Source organism: Pseudopodoces humilis, chromosome 2, assembly GCF_049639895.1.
Source record: "Pseudopodoces humilis isolate 2021_Gansu_Grassland_sample_001 chromosome 2, ASM4963989v1, whole genome shotgun sequence".
In the NCBI taxonomy this organism is placed as follows: Eukaryota; Metazoa; Chordata; class Aves; order Passeriformes; family Paridae; genus Pseudopodoces; species Pseudopodoces humilis.
The window spans coordinates 71,262,061-71,285,936 of NC_142201.1; the positions used below are offsets into that span (position 1 = coordinate 71,262,061).

Here is a 23,876-nt window from a genome sequence, read left to right on the forward strand (position 1 = left end):
ATCTCCAGAGGCCCCTTCCACCCCTAACAAACTGCGAGCCGAGCAAGTGCGGTGCCCCGGACCGGCGGCGGCCCCGCTGCGCGGCTCGGGAGGTTCCGCTGAGGGCGGGCCCCGCCCCGGCGGCGGCCGGGAGGGGCCTGAGGGGCCGGGCCGGGCCGGGCCGGGCCGGGCGGAGGGAGGCGCGCGGGGCGGGCGCTGTCCCCGCCCGGCGCTCCCGGTGCTGCGGCGGCGCCGCCGCTTCGCTTCCGCGGCGGGGCCGGGCCGGGCCGGGATTGGCCGCGCGGCCGCCTCGCCCCAGAATGCAGCGCATGGCGCGTCATTGAAGAGAGACCATGATGGCGGCAGCGGCCGCGGCGGCGGGGGGCGCCCCCGAGGTGATCGCCCAGCTGGAGAACGCGGCCAAAGTGCTCATGGTGAGGCGGGCGGCGGCGCCGCCTCGCCCCCGAAGGGGCGCCCGCGCCGGACCTCTCTCCCCTCCCCGCCTCCGTTCCTGCTGCCCTCTCCCCTCGGGCGCGGGGGTCGGGGCGCAGCCCGCCGAGGCGCGCCGACTCCGCCGCCCCGTTCCGCTCCCCTTTCGGCCGGGCTCCCTCCCTCTCTTCCTGTCCCTCCGCCGCCGCGCCGGCTCGTCCCTGTGGCTCCGCAGCCGGGCCGGCCACGCCGCGCCGCTCCTCCATGTGCCGCCCGCTCCCCGCCGCCCCCGGCAGGCTGTGCCGGTTGCCTGCGCCCCGTGCTGCCCGCCCCGGCTGCCGGGTGCCTGTCCCCCCAGCCCCCGCACCGCCGCCGTCCGCCGCCCAGACCCTCGCCGAAGTTGCCAGAGCAGCTCTCCCTCTCCCTCCCGGGGCCGGGGCCCCGGGCACCTCCCGCGGCCGCGGGGAAACGGAGGGAGGTCGCGCCAGTCCCCAGCCCAGCGGGGGCAGCGAGGCACCCTGGGCGGCGGGGAAGCGGCCTCGGGAGTGGCGCGATCCGGTTCCAGAGTTTTCCTTTAAGCGGAGGGGCACCGGGGAGCCAGAGGCTCACGGTGCTGCCGTCTTGAAGCAAAGCCATTAGTGTTACTTCGCACTCGATCTGTTTAATTATCAGTTAACTGTCCCTGCTGACTGTGTCTTGTTTTCATAACTGCCTGGAAAGGAAAGCCCATATGGCAAAGATCGGGAGTGTGATGGAGCTGGATACCGGTAGTGACCATTGATGTTAAAACATCCTAGGTTTGCATCTTTGTAAAAGACTTGTTTGAATGAAAAGCTCTGTGCTGTCTGGTATGGTTTAAAGGTCTTTGTTGCAGATCTTCTGTACGTGCCAAGCTGAAAGCCTTCCTCTCGGAATTTATCTTGCCAAAAAAGTGATTCAGACAGAAATAAACTTTGTAAGGTGTTGCTATTAATGGGGTTCCAAAAGAATCAAAGAAACAGTAGCAGAGTTTTTCTGGTATCAATAATTAATCAATAGCCAGAGCCTGAATGATTGTGTTTTCATGTCTCACTGAAGTAGCATGACTGTGAAGTGAGAGGTAATCAGCTTTACTTGTGGGTATCCCATCAAAATATGCGTGTTACTCCTTGTCAAGTCAAAGCCTGAAGAACACTGACTGTGTTTCCAAGCAGGAAAGTAAAGGTAAATAGCTTGGCAGCAAGCGCCAGTCCTTTTAGAAGAATACTTCACAAAGTATGCCACCAGTGATGGGTTTCAAGCTTTGAGCTGCTTTTGATTTGTGTGTGCTTTACAAAACTTGTCTGTGTAGATTGTTAGATGTTCTAGTAAGGTCTGTGTGTCTGTGTTTTAAAAATAACACAAATGCAGTAATTACTGTGAGAGTTTGACTGCATAAGGAAAACCGGTAGCAAGTATTACTGTGTAACAGAACGTGTGGAACGAAGCTGGTGGTAAAGTAGTTTTCAGTATCAAACGGATAGCATGTGCAGCAGCATCTCCAAAGTCTTGCATCTGTGCTTGAAGACTAAATGTAACTTGTGTGGGCATTGTTTCCCTAGCACAGAGAGGGAAAAGCAACTAACTGTGGAGTTGAATTAGGTAAAACCTTCATACCGTGAAAAGGCATAGGCCTCTTATGGTAATGTTTGTGCTTCTGCTGAAGAATAGTTGCTGAACTTGCTGGTAAAAATACATCTTGCAAGCACATGAATGTTAGGTTCCTTGCTGAATTTCTACCTTCCTTCCTATAGCCTCTGACAGTATGAAACCTGAGTTGTGGTATTTAGCTTTTTCTTCTTTTATTTCTTTTCCACAGCTGGTTTTGGAAGTTTCATAGCAGTAAACTGAGAAGAACTAGTTAGATGGTTCTTATCTTACTAGTTAGATGGCGTGAAACAGAGATATTCATTAAAATGATCCATGAGGGTGAGGACCCAGAATCAGGCTTTAAGCAGGGTTGGCTGTGGAAGAGGTGTGAGGACTGTTTAGGGTTATTGCCCTGTGTTCCGTCTCAGCAATCATTGAGTCTTTGGATAGATGCAGGAGAGGAGTGCAGCTCAGCAGATGCTTCACAAAGGTGGACATGAGACCCCAGAGACTGAAAGAGTTAGGAACTCTGCTCCTGTTCTGTCTTGCTAGCAACTGTGCAAAAAGAGGGGCCTAATTGTGTTTCAGGACTGCACGTGCACAGTGATGATCTGAATTTCATTCAGCCAGAGGGCAGCACTGTTTGGTTAAAGGTCCGCTTGGGGATGAGGGCAACAAGTGTGGTGGATGGGAGAGGTGAGCTGATCAAGCAAACTGCTGGGATCACTTAGATAGGTATTTATGTAAAAATCTGAGGACTTGTGTGAAGGGTGAATAACCTGGTGCTAGTGTTGGAGGTCATGAGTCAAGGTCAGCACCTTGCAGTGGAGCCACACCTGAAACAATGGGAAAGGGCAGAGCTGTGAATGGTCTGACAATAGATGGCAGAAGGTTTTAACTGGGAAGGGAGCTATGGAGGGATTCAGCAAGGTTTTCTTGTGACAGTCTGTTGCAGCTGAGACAGTGACAATCCTTGCAAAATACAGATGGCTAGGGATTCACCAAAGGTGTTTCAGCATTTCAAAACACAGAGCAGGGAGTGGTGGTGGTTTATTTGATATTTGTCTTGATTTCAAACTGAAATACTGAGCCTTGAGGAGAATAATGGTGTGCTAATAAAAAGATCTGAATGTGTTTAATTAACTTTCCTTGAGGATAAGCATGGATTACTGTGAGCTCTCTAAACCTTTGATAAGTATTTTTATAATTTTTTTTTTCATTGCTCTGAGCTAGTTGAGTTTTCCTTTGAAAAATTACTTTTTTAGATATCAGATAAAGCATGCCCAGGTCCTGATCTCCTAAACTGCTGATCTTTAAGGACTTTACAAACCATGGCATGCCGTGTTTGAAAACTGGAAACATTCAATCTTTTCTCTCAGCATGCTTTTCTACAGCTGGAAAGGCTTTTCTTGTGTTGCCAGTAATGCCTTTCAATGGTAGTTCACATTCAAAAGGCTTAATTTGAGAAAGGATTGGAATTTGGTATAAATTGATGAATTGTTACAGAAGATGAAACATATGTTGTCATTAGCTGCCAAATATGACTTTGAAGGCTGGTGCTGTGACAATTTTCTTTAATATGCGTAAAAGTATATGCAGTATAAAAATTTGGTATGGTAATTCCTTTCTAGTAAAGCTATGTTGTGTTTAGCTGAAGTAAGATTCGATTAGTGCTTTGCTGTGAAGTTTCTCAGTGCCACAGGCTGATATCCACCTTTGGCCTGTGTGACATTTGCTTGGTAAAAACCATACACCAACATCTGTGTGAACTGAATTAATTTACTCCTTCTCTATTTCCTACTGGCATGGTGTCCCCTGACCATGTATCTCCTCTCTGTTATGTTCTGTTTAGCTGAGGTGGTAATTAATGCCAAATATAATTAGTTCTAGTTAAGCACTGTTTTAATAGCTGTTTTCGTGGGTTATTGAAGACATTGCTTGTATTATTAAGGAAAGAAATGTAAATTTCATCCCAGAAGTGAGAGGATGAAGTAGGAAACTTGCCGAACACCATGTAGTTATTGCTGAGAGTTTATTAAGGCAGGTTAAAATTTTCTAGCATATGGTATTCTCTGACATCTAAATGTAAATTCACAGGTTATTGCTTGTTTACCCCACCTCTCTCCAAAAAGACATGCTCTGTTCTTACCTGCAGCTTTGCTTTCTCCCTTGTGACTCTGTGCAGAAGATATTAATATTGCTGAGATGACATAGGAATTAAACAAGGGAATGGATTTCTGTCAGGTTAGCAAGATGTATTGGCTATCTGTGCAGCCATTTAGGTTGCAGGGCTAGCACAGGGGCACTGAAATTAGATTTTTGGACACGTACAGAGCTGCTCTGCACCTGCTAGTGGTGAGCTGTCAGGTTGGCTCAAGTGTATAATATACCTTCACTGTACAATTTACTTGCTAACTCAGACTCTCCTGATATTAGAAATGCCAGACTTCACTTAGAGCTGCACACTGAAGTTTCAGAAGGGAACGTTCCAGCTGGAGCGAAGACAAAAAAAAAAAAAAAAGGTATCACAGTAGGTGTGTTTGGTGAAGGCAGACTGTGTAGGGAGACTATGGGATCTCCCATCTTTGGAGATATTAAATACTTGACTGAACAAGTCCCTTAACAACCTGATCTGACTTTGAAATGAGTTATTTTTTGGGCAGGGGATTGAGTGAAGTAGGTCCAGAGGTGTATGTTAGGCTATTCTATGTGGTGTGGCTCTTGGAAAGTTCAAAGAACATTTGAGTGAAGGCTTTTGCAGAAGAATTCCATTCTTTAAAAGTTTGTGAATGTTCTGTTTTGACTGTGGTCTGTTTCAAAGGGTGGGTGTTGGGTATGTGAGTGGGGTGGTATGGATTCTCACATCACCACCTTCTCAGGGTACCACTTAGTTTGTGATTTGTCCTGCTATTCTGATGGAGATTTCAGGTAAAGTTGGGTAGTCTGACAGTAGTCCTACAAATTTCACTTTCAGATGTTCACATAAGTTTACAGAATAGGAGAGTGCATTAGTAAGACCAGATTGTTTATACCATCAACCATGACAATTTGTATGGTTGACTCTTTTTGACTTACCTTTCTTGGAGGTCAGGCCTGTTGTGGTAAGTATGGTCAGGAAATAAAACCCCTTGCTTTCTAGCTAGTCCTCAGAGATCAGATGGGCTGGGTGCAGATAGGATTAATTTCTCATTTATAACCAGATAGGCACTAAAGTCTGGTCATGTTGAATAAGAAATTTCATGGTTGTGGAGTCATGAATGGTCTGTTTTATTGAAGCAGCAGATTATAAGTTCTTCTTGGATTGCTAATAACTGCACTAGACTACAAAATATCAGTGCATAGCTCTATGTACAAGTGTTCCCAGGTTAGCTCCAATGCAGTCAGAGACGCAGATCTTACCACAGAGTTGTGCCTGCCTTGAGGAGAGGAAAGGGGCAAGCACATCGACTTGTCTGCAGAGTGGGGTTGTAATCTTGTCCTTCCATAGTGGAGAATTTCAAATATCTGTTTTATTCTTCTTGGGCAAATGGATGAACGACGGTAGTTAAAAATCATTGGCTTCCTGTTGCTGCCATCATAGATGTGGGGTGGGGGGACATCTGTTTTCTTATTTTCATATTGGTGGGTGTGGTATTTAGTATATAAACAAGGGACTAATGAGGGTCTTTGGTTACCTTCATCAAACTGAGCTACCTATCTTGTGGCTGAAATAAACACATCACAGACCCGTGGTACTTCAGTGTGCTCTTCCACACGGCTGAGTCATCAGTGGTGGCCATCACACCTTCACCAGGTCTTTACTGCCATCGTTGTCTCCTCAGAGGAGCAGATCTAAACCAAGGCTTGTTGTGCATGGTGAAGGGGCAGTGAGGCTGAGGGCTGGCACAGGGACGTGGGTGCTCTTCTGCACTTCACTGAGACATCATCAGGCTGAGGGGCCCCTCCTTCAGCCCAGGCACCATTCGGTTGTTAAGCCTTGCTCAAGCCCAGGTGAGCAAGTGGCCAAGCTTGTGGTTTTGCTGAATCAGCCTCATCAATTCTCCACTGTCTCACATCTTGACATAACCAGCCAGTCCGTTCTACACAAAGACTATGGCAATCCTTATTCCACAAGGAAGTTCTGCTTCTTGTTGCAATACATCTTCATTGTGAGGCAATTTTTCAGGCTGTGAAGGATGGCTCATAGTAAGGGTGAAAGAGAGAGATGGACTAGCTCTGCTTTTGTTATGGCAGGTTGCCTGTTAGAAAAAATCAGACAAATGAATCATTCAAATGCTAAGGTTTGTGAAAATCCTCCAAGTTGTCACCCATAAGACAAGCAGGATATGTTCTATATTATGGCTAGAATAGACAAAACTTCTTCTCAGATACGTTTTTTTTCTGGTGTTGGCCTCTTGCTGCTGATGTAGAGAGGTCTGAAAAGTTAAGGATGATCCTTTCACTAGTATACGCTTTATTTGAATTAGCAATTTCAAAAGCTTGAGGTGTTATTGTTTTTCTCCCACAGATATGTCCAGTTGTTTTTGGAATGCCTTTTTTTTTAATTCTAGTTTTCATATGTATTATTTAGTCTTTATATATATAGGTGTATATATATATATATAGAATAGGCTTGTCTAAGTGCAATGGGGTTTACAAGTACTTTTGGAAAAAATATAGTTCTTTGAGTGAAGCCTGCTGTTTGACAATTTAATGCATTCTTAAATTATGAGAAATGACTATAAAGTATTCTGATTTTCATTCTACAGTATCCTATGTGATTTTTATAATTCTCTATCATATTGCATCCTCCCGTCATCTCTTAGCTAAACTGAAGGGTCTTGTCATTTTCTCATATGGGATGTTCCCCCATACATCAAGTCATCCCTCTGTAATTTTTTTATATTTATGGTACTGTTTTTGAATAAACTGACCATAATTCTGTGATGTAAGTACTTGAGGATTTTAGATGGTTGTAAATTTTTGATATTCTTCTGTATTCCTTTCCTAATAGTACTTTACATTGTACTTTTCTTTATTGCTTCAGAGTAGCAAGGCCATGTTTTCAGAGAACCATACCCAAGCTGTCCAGATTGTTTTTTGGAGCGGCACTGAGTAATTTGAGAGTCCACTGTATATTTGTATAGTTTTTTCTTCTTTTGCTTAAGAGCTGGTATGGTTGGTGCCTTTTACAGGCCCACAGTTCAGATTACAGCCTGGGAGATAAGTACATGCAGCATGCTCCATGCTAGTGAAACTTTTACCTGGGAGCCAAGAACAGATGTGCATGGAGCTTATCTATACTGAAGTGGAGACTTGAGATTAGAGAAGTGAGAACTGATAGAGATTCTGATATATTTGAAAAGTAAACATCATGTTTGATGAAATTAAAGTCTAGTGAAATGGGATTATACATGCTTAGGGTTTATTCTTCCTGACTGTTTCACAGAGGGAGTATTTGTTTTTTTGAATCAATGTTTCACACCCATTTGACATGTCACCGTTGCATTGACATATTTCTATATTTTGTTCTGAGTAATCGATGTAAATACTGTATACTTGCTTCTACATTCATCTGCTGGGGAGCTTCATTAGTCCATAACTCTATCTGAATTACTCTTCTTCAGGCACTGCCTACTGCTGTTTTCCCTTTAACCTGCTTCTTAAGAGTCTTATCGTTGTTATGCTAATCTGTGTTCATTAGTTAATTAACAGCTTTCCCTAAGGAGAGGTGGAAGAAATCCTCTTGATTATTAAGTTGAGCTGATCCTGTCACAAGCAGATAAGTAAAATATTCCTTTTCATCAGTTTCTGACACTGTTTTGATTCTAAAAAGTCTGAATTAGGTGTACATAACTGCAATTTTGATGTGTAGTGAGGTGTATGAGTGGCATAAATCCACATATGTGCTGGGAGAGGTGGCGTACAAGGGAAAGTGTCAAATCGGAGCTGTAGAAGATGTTGGTCCTTTGGACATTGAAGTCAAAAACATCTTATTGAACAGGGAGTAGTTGTTAAGATAGGGATTTTAGGGAATGAAGGAAAACTGACAGGAGGATATACTTTAAATAGTCCCTCTTCTTTTCTGTCTCTCAAAAAGGAAAATCCAAAACTTTCCTATTTAGAGACATAACAATGAGTGGCTGCTGTACAGTGCTGTCTTTGGCTCTGCCAAAACATAGGATAATAGTACACCCACCTGAGTGGTTGCATAGTGAACTAGATTGGGTAGTGAATTCAGGGAGAAAAATGTCTTTTAATTAAAGTAATTTTCACTGTGTTGATTAGAGACAATTCTACTACCTTGACTGAGATGAGAGAGTTTGCCTATCTATGCTCCTGGAAGAAATTTGGTCAAATTATGTTGTTAAACCTCTTAGGAAGTGGCATATACAATTATCTTCCTTTTCAAATCAAAAATTATTATTTTTTTTAGTAGAAAATACAGTAAAAGTTATTTAAGTTGGTATAGAAGCAAGTGAATAATGGTTTTTGCTTTTGTTACTTTGTAAGTCAGGTAAGTTGGTTTAGTGGTGCCTTCTAAATTCAAAATTGACAGAACTACAAAAGTGAAAATGAAGAAGGGCTAAAGGTATATCATAATTTGTGCTGAAATTATGAATTTCACTCTTTGTTGTCATTCAGGCCAGCTGTGTTATGTGCAGCTGTGCAAAATGCTAGAGGCACAGCTGTGGTAGTGTTGAAAATATGTCTTATGCCAGGGTCTCTCAAAGGCTTTGTATAATTAATCCATGGCTGTGAAATCAATGAAGTGCAGAAAGATGTTTTGCCACGGAATTTTACGGTTTATAATGGCGGTCCCTGGGATTTCAAAAACCTTGGCTAAAGTAAAGAAAATCTGCAGTCCCAGGCTTGTAAGTGTGACATAGACTATATTTTCACAGGAGCCTAAACTAGCCTAACACTGAGTGGCAGAGAAAAAACATTACTTGATTTTTTGCTGGATTGATTATCTGCTAGGGCAGTGAGCTGGATTGGCTGTCAGAAGGCTTTGCCAGTTGCCAAAGCTAGCACAGGACAATAATGTGTGTTTAGGACTGGAGAGGAATTACCATGTCTGGAAAGAATGGAAGATCTCCAAGCACCACAGCCTTGGAGTTCTGGAGAGGCAGCCCCTCTTCATTACTGTCAGCTTAGACTGGGATCCTGTTGTAATGATGGAAAATTATAATACCAACATCCTTCACAAATGTGTTTTGAAATCTGTTCATTTGAAGAGCTGCAGAAAAGCTACGTGATATTGCATTGGAGTGAGTGGTATGTTCCTCAACTTTGTATTTAAAGTTTTTTGGAATTGGGTAATTTGATAGATTTTAAGACACAAGGAAGTGATGGAGCCATATTCTGTCACTTCTTCAGGCTGCTACGGAAGGACCTTGAATTTGACTTTTTCATGTCACAAGTAAATATCCTGGCTGCATAGGTTTTTGCTCCAGTAGTGTGTGAAGGAGAGCAGGGGCAGTTTGCAGAATTCAAAAAACGTGTTGCAGCGTCATTAACATGGATTGTGAAAATCCGGTAGCTGTGTGTACTCCAGAGGCTGCATTGACCTGTGCCACAGAGCGTCTGTGGCTTTGGAACTTAAGCATTGGTTTGCACAAAGATCAGTGGTGCAATTGGATGACAACCAACACTCAGTTATTCCTTCCTTTATTACTGTAAAACAATGTTCCAGCTATTGTTATTTGTGGCATCAGTGGTGGGTGCAAGCAGTATCAGAGCTAATAAGCAGCAGAAACAATTGTACAAGCACAAACCATGCTAGCTCATTGATTAGTTACAGCAGAACTGCCACCTGTGTCTTGTGGCAGCACAAGAGAAGTCATATACCTGTCTGAGGACAGGTGGAAGGTATCCAAGCTGGTGGTGTGGGGTTAAGTGTCATCCTCTCTACATGTAGATGCCCAGCATCTACATGTGTTGCTTCTCTGCCTTGGGCAAGCAGCAAAGGCTCTTCTCCTTTTGATTATTTCATTTGGTTCTGCAAAGAGATGGTCTTCAAGGTTTTGTTATGAACTTCCTGATCTGCCACAGCTTGGTCTTGTATTGGTGTTCCTGGCATTCACGTGGTCCCTTAAGTCAATTGCTCATTCATCTTGCTATGACTTCACACAGTTGCTGTTGGTGCTGGCAGACCTTGCCTGCCTGCTCTGGGTTTCACCCTATAGCTCAGTTGGTTTCCTCTTGTGTTACACCCCTCATCTAAAAGCCACATTTTACACATTTGTCACTGGTAGATTTCATGAGGACATCTCCACAGCATCTCTCTGTATATGTGTAAACAGGAACTGGAGATCCCAGGTGGGAGCCTGTGTCTGTGTTGCACAGGACTGCCACCCTGGGAGGCAGGGGAGGAAATATGTTCCCTCTGTGCAGCTTGCTGCTGGTTTCATACTTGGTGCCTTAAAGCTGAACTGTGTTGTTGAAGCCATGGCTGGAAAGCATTACATTAACCTTCATTGATCTTAAATGCAGAGAGAGCTTTGTGTTTTCTGTGCATAATCATTTTGTTTTGGGTTTTGTTTTGTTTTTCATCAAGGTCTTAATTGTTCATATTCAGTTTAGCTTTTTCATCTCCTGGGCCATCAGCTTCTACTGTTTATTTTGCTAATAATGTTGCTGCTATTTGACTTCTCTTTCATGGCTGCATCTTGCATTGTTATTGAGGAAATGTGCAAATAAGTTTACAAAACAGGCACACTCCTCTCTGGTGACAAGAGTATGAATGGTGCTTTCCTCACCTGTCAACAGCAGCCGCCCAAGCACAAAAACCAATGTGCTTCTTCCTGAGAGAATTAGGGAGCGTAAGCTGCAGGTCCATTATTTTGTGAGCTTGTTTTAAGTGGGATTAAGAACAGATGTTGGGTAGCTTCAGTATAATGAATTGTTAAGTGGGGAATATATAAATATTAAATTCTAATATCAAGAGAAATGACAATATTGTTTCTGGAGCTAGTCTCTCCTGTTCATTTTACAGTAATATTCCCTCTAATAGCACTGAGAATAAAATATATTATTACGACCATATTTCTTCATGACAATTTTTCAGTGGAGCTTGAATGTGTGGAGCCCTGTGAGTCTTGAGAATTTGAGACTAATTTGTGCAAGTTTCTTAGAGTGAACTCAGGCACTCATTCACTAAAAATTACATTTTCTAAATGAAATCCCAAAACATTGCTGTATGGAATTAAAACCCCCCCACAACTTTGTCATAGAAAACTTATGTTTAGAAGAGGTTTTCTCAAAATATGTGTCATGTGTCTTCTCTCCTGGTTCAGGCTGTATTTGCAAGAGCAGAGCAAAGTGGTGAAACAAGGTAAAAGTAGAAGACATCTTACTGTCTTGAGCGTGTACAATTCTAGATGGCTTTTTTTGCTGTTTCCCAGTATGGGCAAACTGGGGAAAGGACCTTTTACAAGGTGTGTTCAGTGAAAGTTCATAATTTTTCCTGGGTTTGAGTGAAAGATGTTATTCTCTTTACAAAATTAATTTCAATTTCACAATTTCTCTTGGCTTTCTGATCTTCCACCTAATGCAGGTTATGAATGTCTTCCTCTGGCCGCTATTCTGCTCCTCTTTTTTTGCTAAACCTTGACTTCTTGTCTATACCTTGTATCTGTCTTACCTTATCTGTTTTCTTACATGATTCGGATATTGTACTTGGTGTGTGTTTGACTTGGGTCTGTAAGTTTTCATTAATACCCTAACAGCTAAAAGCCATTAATAAATATAGGCATTTTAGGCCATGCCATTTTGGGAGTACAGTAAACCAAAGGAGTTTTCCACATGAGATTTAGATAAACATTAAAAACTTTCTTATCTGACTTTTAATCAACTCTTCCTAAATAACTATGGTAGGACAAAATGGTTTTGACATTTTAACAAGATTGATGGTGGAGGAAGTGCTAAACTCTGAATTTTGGCAGGGAAACTGGCTGCCCTGTGTGCCTGCCTTTCTTCATTAGCTTGGTGGGAGGAAATGCTTTTTTGATAGGAGTCAAAGCCTAAAACATCCAAAAATCAAAATTTATCACTATCTCAGTTTAAATATTTCATGTAGTGATGGCTTTTGACTTGTGTTTTGGGGTCTGAGGTGCATGGGGGTGACTCCTGTGATGTCTCACTCCACTGCACATGCTTACTGTAGAAGGCTACATGCAAGTAAAAGTAATCCCACCCTTACAGCAGGGGGTGGTTATAGCTGTTCTTCCAGCAAGTAGAATTTGAAATTGAGCAATAGGAAAAAAATAGATAGTATAAGACATTCTTCACACACAATATGAAAGTTACTTTTGCAGAAGGAGAGCAGGTGCTGACTGTATTTGATGTATAGTGAACCTGATAAATGGATCATATATTATGTACATCTCAAGTTACAAACTTTGGAAAATGTGTATTTCCATTACCAGCATTATTATGATCTCCTGTCCAGTAGAAGAGGCATCACAATTGTTCTTTCTTTACTTCAAATTTTATATTGAAATTCACTGTCACTATCCTGGCACATTTTTTTTAATGGTGTCTGTGCTGTCTTATAGGCACAGAAATGAGCAATACAGAGGTGAGCTACTTGAATCTTATGATCAAGTTGCAATCAGGATTTCAGAGGCTGTGGATAGGCTAGGATCTTATCTCTTGCTGGAGAGCCAGGACCTGTCGTGGGGATAGTCCACCCGGCAATGAGGTTTGTGGTGTTCGGTGGTGCTGAGACTCCTTTTCACCCGTGTATTACCCGTGTATCTTCCATGCCTCCTTGTGGGGAAAGAGAGAAGCAGCTGGAGTTGGTGGGAGCTGAGGGAGAAATTTGGTTAATTTCCACCAACTCTTCTCTTTCTTGTTTCAGGATAAGCGGGTCAAGGTCACTCCAGCTCCAAGCAGTGGTCAGAGGATGGTGTTGCCAAACTGGGTATTACTCAGAATTTAAGGCCATCCACCACCAGCCCTGTGATACCTGAGGAGTAGCTAGAATGCATGGGGGATTATTTTCTGCCAAATCTTCCATCTCTTAATAGGAAGATTTTGCCTTTACACAGTTAAAGGAAACAGGAGAGCAGGACTTGAGGATAGTGTGAGTGCAGTTGTTGTAAGGGCACTTTGGCTTTTTGTATCCTTTAGTAACATATTTTTAGGGTTCTGTACTACTATGGTAGTCATGTGCCATTTTTACTGAAGTCAAAGTAGGTTGATTTTATTTGTTAACATTAAGTGCTTTGAAAAGGTTTGGATTTCGAACAATGAGATTTTCTGTAACTGTTCTGTGTAGTTACGGGATTTTTCTTATCTTTGTCCTTCTCTTACATAGTGAGTCACACTTTCTGTCTTGATTGAGCTTTCTCTGGCATGCATGGATTGACTTCTTGTTGCTTTGTTGGCTTTTGATGACTTCAAAGGACCACATGGATTTTCCCATCCTATCGGTCAGTCAGATGTTTTTGGAAAAGTTATTTTGCTAAACAGAACTGCAGGTCAGACCTCATTTGTGCTTTGAAATATTAGAACAGTGAATGTAAAGATTATAAAATAAATAACATTTAATTTAAGGGTCTGAACTGTAACCTCATGTCAGCATTCATCTTCCCACTGTCCACAGCCAGACTATTGTAGGCTAAATATCCATTATGGGGTATTTCTCAGATTTAGCTGTGCTGTGCACATAAATAAATGAAAGGTAATTTCAGTGGAGAGCCTGTAATAGTCTATACTTGTGGATCAAATTGTTAGCAGAGAAGTAAAATCTCAGTGTTTGTTGATTGCCTTGGAGAGAAATCTTAGAAAATGTTTTGTTGTCAGTGGTAATGATTTACTTTGGCTCTTTAGTCAATTGATGTGTATATATATATAGAATCTTATACAAGAACATTACTAAACTGAGAACAGTTCTTATTACAATCCACAATTTGGCTCCTGTTTTACTTGCAAAAGACTTAATTACGTATTTCAGCTTCAAAATACAAAGCAAAAGTTGATAAGAAAAGAGTAGTCTTTTTTCCCTATTGTTAAGTTTCTGTATGAAAGCAAGATGTGAGTGAGTAGGTGTGTAGGAGGCAATTCCTCCAGCAGTCACACATTTGTTCTAAATATATACTGAAAAATACTGGGCACTCTGGGGTTTAAATAATTCAAGTCATAATTACTTTTGGAGAAGAATTTTTTTTTTTAAAAATCAAAGGAACTTTTTATTCAGAAAGTCTTAAATCTCCATCATGTTGTCTCTATTGCAGGTTTCATCGGAAGTTACTTATTGCATCTTTCTTAACAATCTTCACAAATCTTTATCTTTTAAATTGGAGGATGAGTTACTGCTGTAACTTAAATGATTGTTCAAGAAAGTAAGTGTAAAGGAAGTCATTGGAATGTTGCTGGAGATGTTTTTTGTGCCAAGTTTTCTGTAGTAACTATTACTGAAAGCTAGGCAGTCATGACATGACAGATCTGACTGGGACAGCAAAGGCTGCTGTTGATACCAGTTGTCTAAATTCCTTCTGGCCTTGTGCCCAAGGCTGGAACGTCTGATCTACTTGTAAAGCAGTTGCAGAGCTAAGCATGTTCATCTAGTCTGAATTGTTAGCTTGTGGCATCTGCTTCATGAGAGGACAAGATATCCTTGCATCATTAGGTATCAGTGTCTTCTAGAGAAGTAAGGTGAATGTCTAAAAATGAAAGTGTGGCTAATTGTCCAGTTCTCTGTGCCTGACCCCTATATTTAATCTCTTTGATTAGCTACTCTAAGAAGACAAGTGACAGTTTTTGAGTGTGCTGTGATATATTGTAGGGAAAAAACTTTATTTTAAACACTTGAAAAGTGTTACTGCTAAAACTGGAATGGAAACTTGTTATGGCTTGGCTCCACAAAAGTCAGGGTAATTCAGACTTGGGGCATGCTGCTTGATGTGACTTTGGTAGAGTTAAATTTGGAAATCTCCTTATTCTGAGAGTCTGATTCTTTTCTATAAATTGCTTATACAGCAGAACTATTTTGGGGAGTAGCTCTTTCAAGGTATTTGTGTTATTTAAGATAGAGAAATCTGTTTTTAGTGGGTTTTGGTCATCTTGGTAGAGAAACACAATAACTTAAAACTGAATGACTTCTGATTATTTAGTTATGTTGCAGCTGTAACAATTGCTTACATGGATGGAGTAATATATTTAGCTGTCCTCAGTGCAGTATGTGCACTAGTTAAAAATTATTCCTTGCCCTTGTGTTATTTTCTTCTTTTTTTCCTCTTTCTATTTTTGCCTCTACTCCTCAGCTATGTTATCACCATGACATAGTGTTCCCCTGCACATGCTTCTCAAGTTCACTCATGATCTATCTCCTTTGCATATGCCTCACTATTACTTGGCTTCCCTTCCTGCTGGGACATGTTGGCAAGCCATCTGGGCTTCCTCTATTCCCTGCTTCTCTGAGTATGTCTTGCCTGATGGTGGCTGTCAGCAAAGTCCAGACCCAGCAAGTGCCATTGCCATCTGTGGTGGCTTTTGCTTATCCCTCTATTTGATAGAGATCTGTTTCCTAAGATCTTCCCCACTGGGATTCCAGGCTCTCCACAGCACGGAGTCTAGACACCATTCTGAAGAACAAGAATGTCTTGAACTGAGTTTTCATAAGCCAAGAGTGACCAGGGTTTGGCAACAGTTTTATTGTACCTTTTGACTGCAAGGAAGGCATAATTCCCCTACATGTTTGGGAAGCTAAGTTTGGAGAATTTGTGGTGAATTTTATGAAGTCGCACTTCAGTAGAAGTATCAGATTTTTGTTTCTGCCCTTGTCAAGTTTGTAATGTGCTTCACTTGCAGACATAAACATTGCCTTTGGCAAGAAGGGCTCCTACTTGGCTTTAGTACTAGCAGGTACAAGCAATTTGATCCTCTTTTTTTCTTTTTTTCTTTTTCTTTTCTTTTTTCTTTTTTTTTTCTTTTTACCAAGAAAATTCTCTTAGTAGGCATGTTTGCCTTTCTGTAATCCTGCTGGTGTTTAGGCTGTGCTATTCATAGGGGACCTTTTTTGTAGGTGGGAATACTGTGGGTGTCAGCTTAAAGCACTCCAGTGTACTCTCTCTGTGTTCTCCCAAGCAGCAAAGTCTGGAGGAGTGCATGACTGTTCTTTGTGACATGCTAATTTGCAGGTTTCCCCAGTGTAATTGTAGGAAGATGCTGACTTGGGTTAGTGCTATCTTACCATAGCAAAAGTGAAAAATCAAAATTTGTCTTAGCAAGTTTGTTGGTTTTTTTTCCTGCAAGGAATGAATGCTGTTCACGCAATCCTTAGTTATGTTTATATTTCATCATGGCCAGGTTTTTTCTTAGCAAAATGATGATGCAGAAGTACCAATGCAAGCTGGTTAACTAAATATTTAAATAAAAAGACTGGGTTATTGATTTTAATAATAATGTCACTTGAATGGCAGAAGTTACTTTTAAGATACTATCAGTGTCTCAGTGTCTTTAAGTAAGCAGTGAGTAATGTTATCTGGAATCCACATTGATATTAGAAGAAACTACTAAACAATCAACTTCAACAAGGTATTGAAGGTATTGAAGAGGTAGAGATTCAGTCAGAAACCAATTCAGTCTTTTTTATTTGCCTTGTAAGAAGTTAGACATTTTTTACAGTGAGGGTGGTGAAGCACTGGCACGGGTTGCCCAGAGAAGTCATGAATACCCCATCCCTTGAATAGGGAAATGTTCATGGCCAAGTTGGATGGGACTCTGAGCACTCTGGTTGGGTGGAAGCTGAAAGTACCTCTGCCCATGGTGGGGAGTTGGACTAGATGGCCATTAAATGTCCCTTCCAGCTACTGTGTGATTCTGCAATTCTGTTCTGTGATCTAAAAATATTAATAAAATAATGTGACTTCTAATATTAATAAAAAAAAGTTGTATTTTGTATATCTGTTATGATTGACATGAAACTGCCTGAACAGAATCACTTGGGAGGATGGAATTTGATACATTTATTTTTTAAAGCAAAAAGTGTTTTCAGATAAGAGGAAGGAGCTAAAAAAGCAAACTTCAAATGTGGACATGGTGTTACTTCTTCAGGCAGTTAGTGGTAAATACACAGTGACTTCAACTTCAGCGTTAATGAACATCTCATACTTGCAACCTGTTTACTTCTTATGTATCTATTTGTATCTCTTCTTTGTATCTATTACTTTAACTTCTTGGCACTTTCTGTCCTGGCAGGTAAGTCATAATTATATTCTTAAAAGGAATGTTACTGAGGTAGGAAATGCTTGTGTAAAGCAGGTGTTTCTGCATACATAGGTGTAGGTTCAGTTCCTCTGTATACATCTAACTACTCCTGTTGAAAATAGAAGAAAATCCCAAGGCCCTTATTCTTTTTGCATGTGTGTTACATTACTTTCATAGGAGTTGTCCAGGCTTTCAGGTAAGTTTTGTAGTCCTGCAAGTGTTACTGCTAGTCTGCTACAGTGTTTCTAGCCTTGTCTTTTTTCAGTTTCCGTTTGAGTGGATAGCTGCCATTTGAAACCGTAGTCCTGCTGGATCCTATTAGTGGGCACTACTGCTTCCGGTCCTTTTCTGTAGCCAGACAGCTTTGGTAGTTAAAAGGTTGTAATTTTATTTATAATACTGTGTCAAATAGGAACTCGCTTCTTATGTGACAGTAGCTTGTTATGCTAAAATCAGAAAGATGATCACTGTCCTGGAGAAGTTTTTATAGGTAACTTGCAAGGCAAAAGAGAGGACAGATGATTAGAGGTAATGTCAGGCAGTACAGAAAGGAAAGTGATATTGCTGCAAATGGTTTAAAGATGCCAAAAGAACCTGTGTTTTAATTCCTTGCAAGTTGGATAGTAGAGAAGAGTTTGAAGGAAACAATTAGGAAGAACACAGTGAATGGGCATGTGCACTCTAGGGGATCTTCCAAATGTGATGAATGCTTTGAGTCTATTTCTAACCCTATTGTGCCAGGGAGGTGCTGAGCACCAGGGTACAAGGCTTTTGGGCTCACTAAGCCAGTGTTCCTAAAATACGAAGTTTGCACAGAATATACATATATGTTGGCCTTTTCTTTAAAGCAAAAACCAGCTGGATTTAACTTTCATTGTACAGATAAATATTGTCTGAAGGCAGTAGACTGTGAGCTTTAAGCTCCCTCTGGTGGCTTTACAGTACAGTTCAAACCTTGACTGTTACACTTGTCTTCTTTGGACAATTTTGAGACTTGAAGTTTGTAATGTAATATTAACGTCTTTTAATTTTAAAAATTAATACAGGAATATGATGTGCCATATGCCTTTCCAGGGTGTCAAAGGTCTTCTGTAACTGGACTTCAGAGAAATAGAAGAGCTAAAATAATATAAAGCAAGAGGTCTGCTTTCTAGTTAGTAGAAGCATAAAGGAGGTATATCCCATAAAACTTCTCTGGTTGTTTGCTTAGTGGTGCCATAGTTTGTAGCAGATATCTCTGAAAGTGTCCTTAAGTATTACAGAACAATGGAAGTACATAGGACCTCTGTATGTCAAACTTAAATATAATGTGTTAATGCAAAACTAGTTTTGGATCAGGTAGCCCTGATTTGGTCTTCTTGCTCTAAGGATGTGAATATAAATTACTCTGGGCTTGCAAAAAGTTATGCTTTGTCACACCCAAAAGATTCATTCTAGCACGGCTATAATTAGTGAGCCTTCATGAGACTGCAGAGCTGTGAGCTGCAAGGTCAGTAGTGTTGAAAGGGAAATGTCACTCCACTCCTTTTCTCCCCATCATTGCACTGGCTCTGGCACTTGTCTGGCTTTTTGATGTTTATTAGAGTAACAAATGTTCATCCCCCTTGCTCCCAGATTTCCTCTCTATCCTCCTTTTCTTTTGTGGACTAGTTGATAGGAAGTATCATGCAAAGAGGTAGCAAGACCATGCAGGTGGGACCAAGAAAGGAGTATGACCTCTCCTTTTGGTAGCAGAAAGTTATTAAAATAGGTCACTTGTCTCAAGAAGATTGATTCTTAGTTCTTTTGAAATATCATTGGGCAAAGCTGTGTGTTCCTTGAGACTTAAAACTATTCCCAGTCATTGCACAGCAACAGAGGCTGTAGATTGAATGCACTTTAAATGATAACTGGTGCTGGAAAAAAGCAGCCTATCACCACCCAGTATGTCCCATACTGTGCTGGTTTATGCTTTTGTGTTGGGTTATGTTAAACCAGACAGGGTCCAGATGAAAAAATCTGGGCTGATTTTTGGTAATTACTTCCCCAATCTGTTTCAATGTGCATTTGCACAAGTTCTTGTCTATACAATGTGGGGAAAAATTTGGAGCTGTCTTTTTTTCAGTTGGTTTGGTTTATTTACCACAGTTCTGACTGAAGTGTGTATCAAGCTGTTGCTGTGTAGGTCATTCCTGCATGTTTGATAACCTGCCTCAAATATTTTTTCTGGCATTCTGTATAACTGGTTCTATTGCAGTGAATGTAGCTAGAGTCTGCAGAGGAGGACGGTCCTTCACACTGCAGAAAACACAAACAGCTGTTCCCATTAGGAACAGCTCCTGCTGCATGCAGGAGACTTGAGGTTACATCACAGAAATATCTATTAAATCAGATTTCTTGTGGTTTATTTACTGGAAAATATTTCACTTACATTAAAAGTGTTGGTCTTGATGCTAAGGTCTTGGTGCTTTTATTCTCAAAGCAGTGGATCTAAATCATGACTGAAAGATAGGTGGCACACATGTTCTTCTCAAGCTGTTAGGGACAGGGCTGGAATGTGGAGTTCGGAAGTTCAGCTGAAGTTCAGTAACCTAAGCTGTCACCTTGATCCTGCTCTGCAGTTTGGATGTGATCTTCCTACATGTGTGCATGTTCCTTTCTCGAAGGTTAGCATCACTTTTGCTTACCCTGTTTGTGGTGTCAAGCCCAGTATCTTGTGCTGTGTGTGTTCAGATAAATCCCAAATAGCAGAAGTCAGAGAATATTAGTGGCACAAGTGGAAAGCAGTGTGGTGCTGTGAGCCGCTGATACTTTCTGCATGGCTGTTTTTACCTTGTAGGGCAGTGGGGGCTGTTGGGGTTGCTCAGTCAGGTGAGGCTGCAGCGCAGGAGGCTCCTCTGTACTTTGTGGGCACCTCACAGGGGTCTAGATTGTCGCATGGTTTCATGCTTTACCTCTAGCTAATTTTCAGGTAGAAACTGCACTGGAGCTGGCTCTCAACAGGAGAGCAGCAGGTGTTACCTGAGCAGCCAGGGTGTCCAGGAGGTAATGGGGTGGGTGTATATAGGGTGTAAGCTGAGGAACCACCATAGCCATTCCCAAATGTGCTTCCTTGTCTCTTCAATCACACACAGTTCTCAGGATGTCAACTTTTATATTAAGCACTAGAGGGTAGTATGTTCCTGGTATTACTTTATTTTAGAAGATACCTTCAGTGATTTTTAAATCCCCTGAATTTATTAGACAACTAAATATTTAAAAAAAAATGTAGAACTAAAGAAAAAAGAGTGCTTTGCTTCCAGGACTGTGACTGTGCTTAGCATTTAGTGATGTGCAGTGGTATTTTTGGTCTGAGTAGAAAAAGGATTGGTTTGAATTTAGATCTGACTTCTAACTTTCTTCAGAAACATCATTAGGAAACTATACTTAAATTATTCACTCTCTGCCTGATATCTTGATATTCACACCTATGTGCATGCAATGTAAATACAGAGTGGTATATAAGAAGAGGTAATGCCTGAGAGCAAATAGTTTTGCCAAGAGATACTTGGTTTTGGTGTTTAACAATGCAAGCATTTATAAGTTCATGACATTGCTCTTAGTATATTTTTGATCAGTGCTTGAAAAACTTTTTTTTTTTTCTTTCAGGCACCACCTTCCATGGTCAACAATGAACAACGCCAACATGCTGAGCACATATTCTTATCATTTAGAAAATCAAAATCACCATTTGCTGTTTGCAAACATATTTTGGGTAAGTTTCAATAAATTAAGTTAGGCATATAACTGGAACTGTGCTGTTCTTTTGCAGCTGGGACTATGAACATCAGTTTTGATTTAGATGAGGGGTACTTTTTGATGGAGGGTGAAGTCTATTACTGTCCTTTTTTGTTTTATTTCTGTCAGTCTCAAAGCTGTAAGGTGGCACTTCATGTAGCTAAATTACTAAACTGATTTAGTAGATTTCCTCTTCAACATGGTTACTGTAATACTGTCTCACCTGTGCAGCTTGTGCAACTGCCAGTGGTGTGGTTGCTTGGCTTTGTGCTTGCTTCCCATTAAATCAGCCAACAATGCTGTTTTATGCACTTCTACCAGATTTTGCATTGGTGCTGAAATGAGAGTTTATGTCCAGTTGAACAACTTAGTTGCTGTTGACAGCCCAGCTGGAGGAAAAGAGGAAAAAGCTAGAAAAGTTTCTGTCCACCTGGTGGAAGCAAGACAGTATTGATTTATAAATTCTGTGTGATTATACCTGTGGAGAAAGGAAAGAGGCAGATACCACCCTTCATCAGAAATTTCTTGGATTTTAGTGGAAGTGCTCTAAATGTGGTTGTGTAGCAAGTTAAAAAAGAAAAATGTTTTTACAGCTGCTATAGAGACTTAGTAGAGTTTGGCAGCTAAATCTGAAAATTACAGGAGCAGTAAAGATGTAAGATTGCAGCACCTCAGCACACAGAGGTGTTGACCAGATGTGAGTGCTGGGGACAGGTGAGGGGGAATTTCAGTGAAAACTGACGCCAAGACCTGACAGGGGTAACCTCAAAGTTTGTGCAAAAGAACACATGCCAAAACCACAAAAAGCAACTTTTCTTTTAAAGAGTTTGCCAAAATGAACGGAGAAATATTAGAATTGTGTTGAAAATATTGTTTTCATACTTAATTAATTCTGCAGTATTTTTTTTGGCAGTTATTTCTAAATTTACTGGATTAGAGACTTACAATGAATGAGTATTATGATGTCAGTATTGCAGACCTACTCCTATGTTATACTGTGATGTATAGACCAGGATGTGCTTCCTTTCCTACATCCACTCTGCAACCAAAGTTTTTCTCTACAAATGAGTTTCTTTTGGGTTTAGTATATTATAGGAGTACTGCATGTGGTTTGGAAGACTGCAGTCACACTTTTTGCTTGATGGGTCAGCAAAACTGATGCTTCTGGTTTTCACATTGATTTTTAGAGGAAGTTAAGTGAGTGAAAACATCCTTAAGTAACTTTGTTTGCAGACAGTTGGGATCTAAATTATACATTCATCATCAGTAAGAAATAAATAATGAAATTTCATGAAATCTTAAATGTGGGTGGTTGGAAGGGTGCTGATTTTAATACATATTACATCCCTAAACTTTTCATATGCTACCACCATTGAGAAGCCAGTGTGTTTCCATGTGGGGCCGGTTTTTTAAAGGAATGTAGGCAGTTATAATGCTGAGACCTGGAACTTAGAGACTTTTTCAAAACTTTGTGCTTCCTCAGTAAGTATCTGTACAATCCGGACAGAAAGAACGAATAGTTAAGGTTTGGGAGTTGAGGAAAAAGAGGCAGGGATTATGAAATCAGGAACCAGGGAAAGGAAACAAACTGTTCATGATGAAGAATAAAAGAGTTGAAGTGTATTGAAGAGATGTGCGCAGGAAGGATGGGTTGGAACCAGAGGACCAAGTAGATGGCTTTAAAAACAAAGAGGAAAAAACATGGTCAAGATGGAAACTGGAATGGAGGTAGAGAGAGAGAACAAGGATGATGTCATTTGTGGATAGAAGAGTGTGTGAATAACACAGGGAGAATAATGGAGAAGGTGAGCATATGGAAAAGGGGAAGAGCCACTACTATGTTGTTCTTTAGAAACCTGGAGCTGAACCCAAGAACCACAAGGCTCTGTGTTCTGCTGTAAGCTTATAGCTGTTCAGTGCACTGGCAAAACTTGTTCTTCCTTTAGTAAGTTCCAGTGGTGCTCTGGCTGATTACAGGCTTACGCTGGGGGCTGCAGGTCTGTGCTGTCAGCGTCTGCGGGACTTGGCTCAAAGGAAAAACTCTGTCCTTTTTTAATTACATTCTCTTTTTTTCATATATATGTTTGAGCTTGGTACAGTTAGAAAAGCTGGAGACCCAAGGTAACAAGTGCCAGAATTAAAATTCCCATGCAGGAATAATGTGTGTTAGACATACACATTAATCTTTTACTTAAGCAGTTACTTAGTTTTCCAAATTAAGCTAAGTAGATTTAAATGTGGTTTATTTGGATTTAAGCATGTTTACCTATGTGGATTTAGATTTGGTTCCTAATTAAATTGCTTTAAAATATTTGAATGTATTAGCTGCTATCTTTGCTATAGAACTTGCATATAAAGGAAATTTATATTATAAACTTGTGTGTATGTAACTGGGGGAAGAAAGTTTGTTTTGTAGTAATTAAAAGCCCTTCTTGTCATGATTGAGGTTTTTTTAAATACAGTTTTTCTCGTCCTGGCAGGTCAACTGCTATAGCTCAAACTCTGCTTCTTGGGAATTTTATTTCATCATTTCATATTTCATGTTTTTGCCACCCTGTGGCTGCACCCTTTCTGAAAGCTCAGAATGTTTTGAAACTGGCTTCTGAGATATTACCTGCTGTTTCCAAGTTAAAATTTTGAAAAGCAAAGGAACAATAATTAAAATGTTTCTGTAGCTTTCTGGCATCATAGAAATTATATTAATATTCTGGAATTTCTCTTTAAATTGTACTTTGTAGTCACCCAAACTGTTCCTTTTCTCCATAATATACTTTTATACTTTCCTTAGTGCATCTGTATACACAGTAATACCATATTCAGACAATAATGGCAAATGATTCCTACAATATGGTCAAAAATTATTTTTTCATTAACTCAAACTAAATCTGGAAACTTGAACATCATGTAGA

The 23,876-nt window shown here is 40.8% G+C and overlaps 1 protein-coding gene across 2 annotated transcripts in view; it reads left to right on the plus strand.

Annotated features, from left to right (window-relative positions):
- Positions 1 to 309: 309 nt before the first annotated feature.
- Positions 310 to 23,876, plus strand: part of XPO4 (exportin 4) — an 80,816-nt gene continuing 57,249 nt past the window's right edge. For both annotated transcript variants that reach the window (XM_005516257.2, XM_088051351.1), the window contains exons 1-2: positions 310 to 413; positions 20,839 to 20,944. In XM_005516257.2, the coding sequence (XP_005516314.1) occupies positions 333 to 413; positions 20,839 to 20,944 (187 nt within the window). In that variant the 5' untranslated portion in view covers positions 310 to 332. The remainder of the gene's footprint in view (positions 414 to 20,838; positions 20,945 to 23,876) is intronic.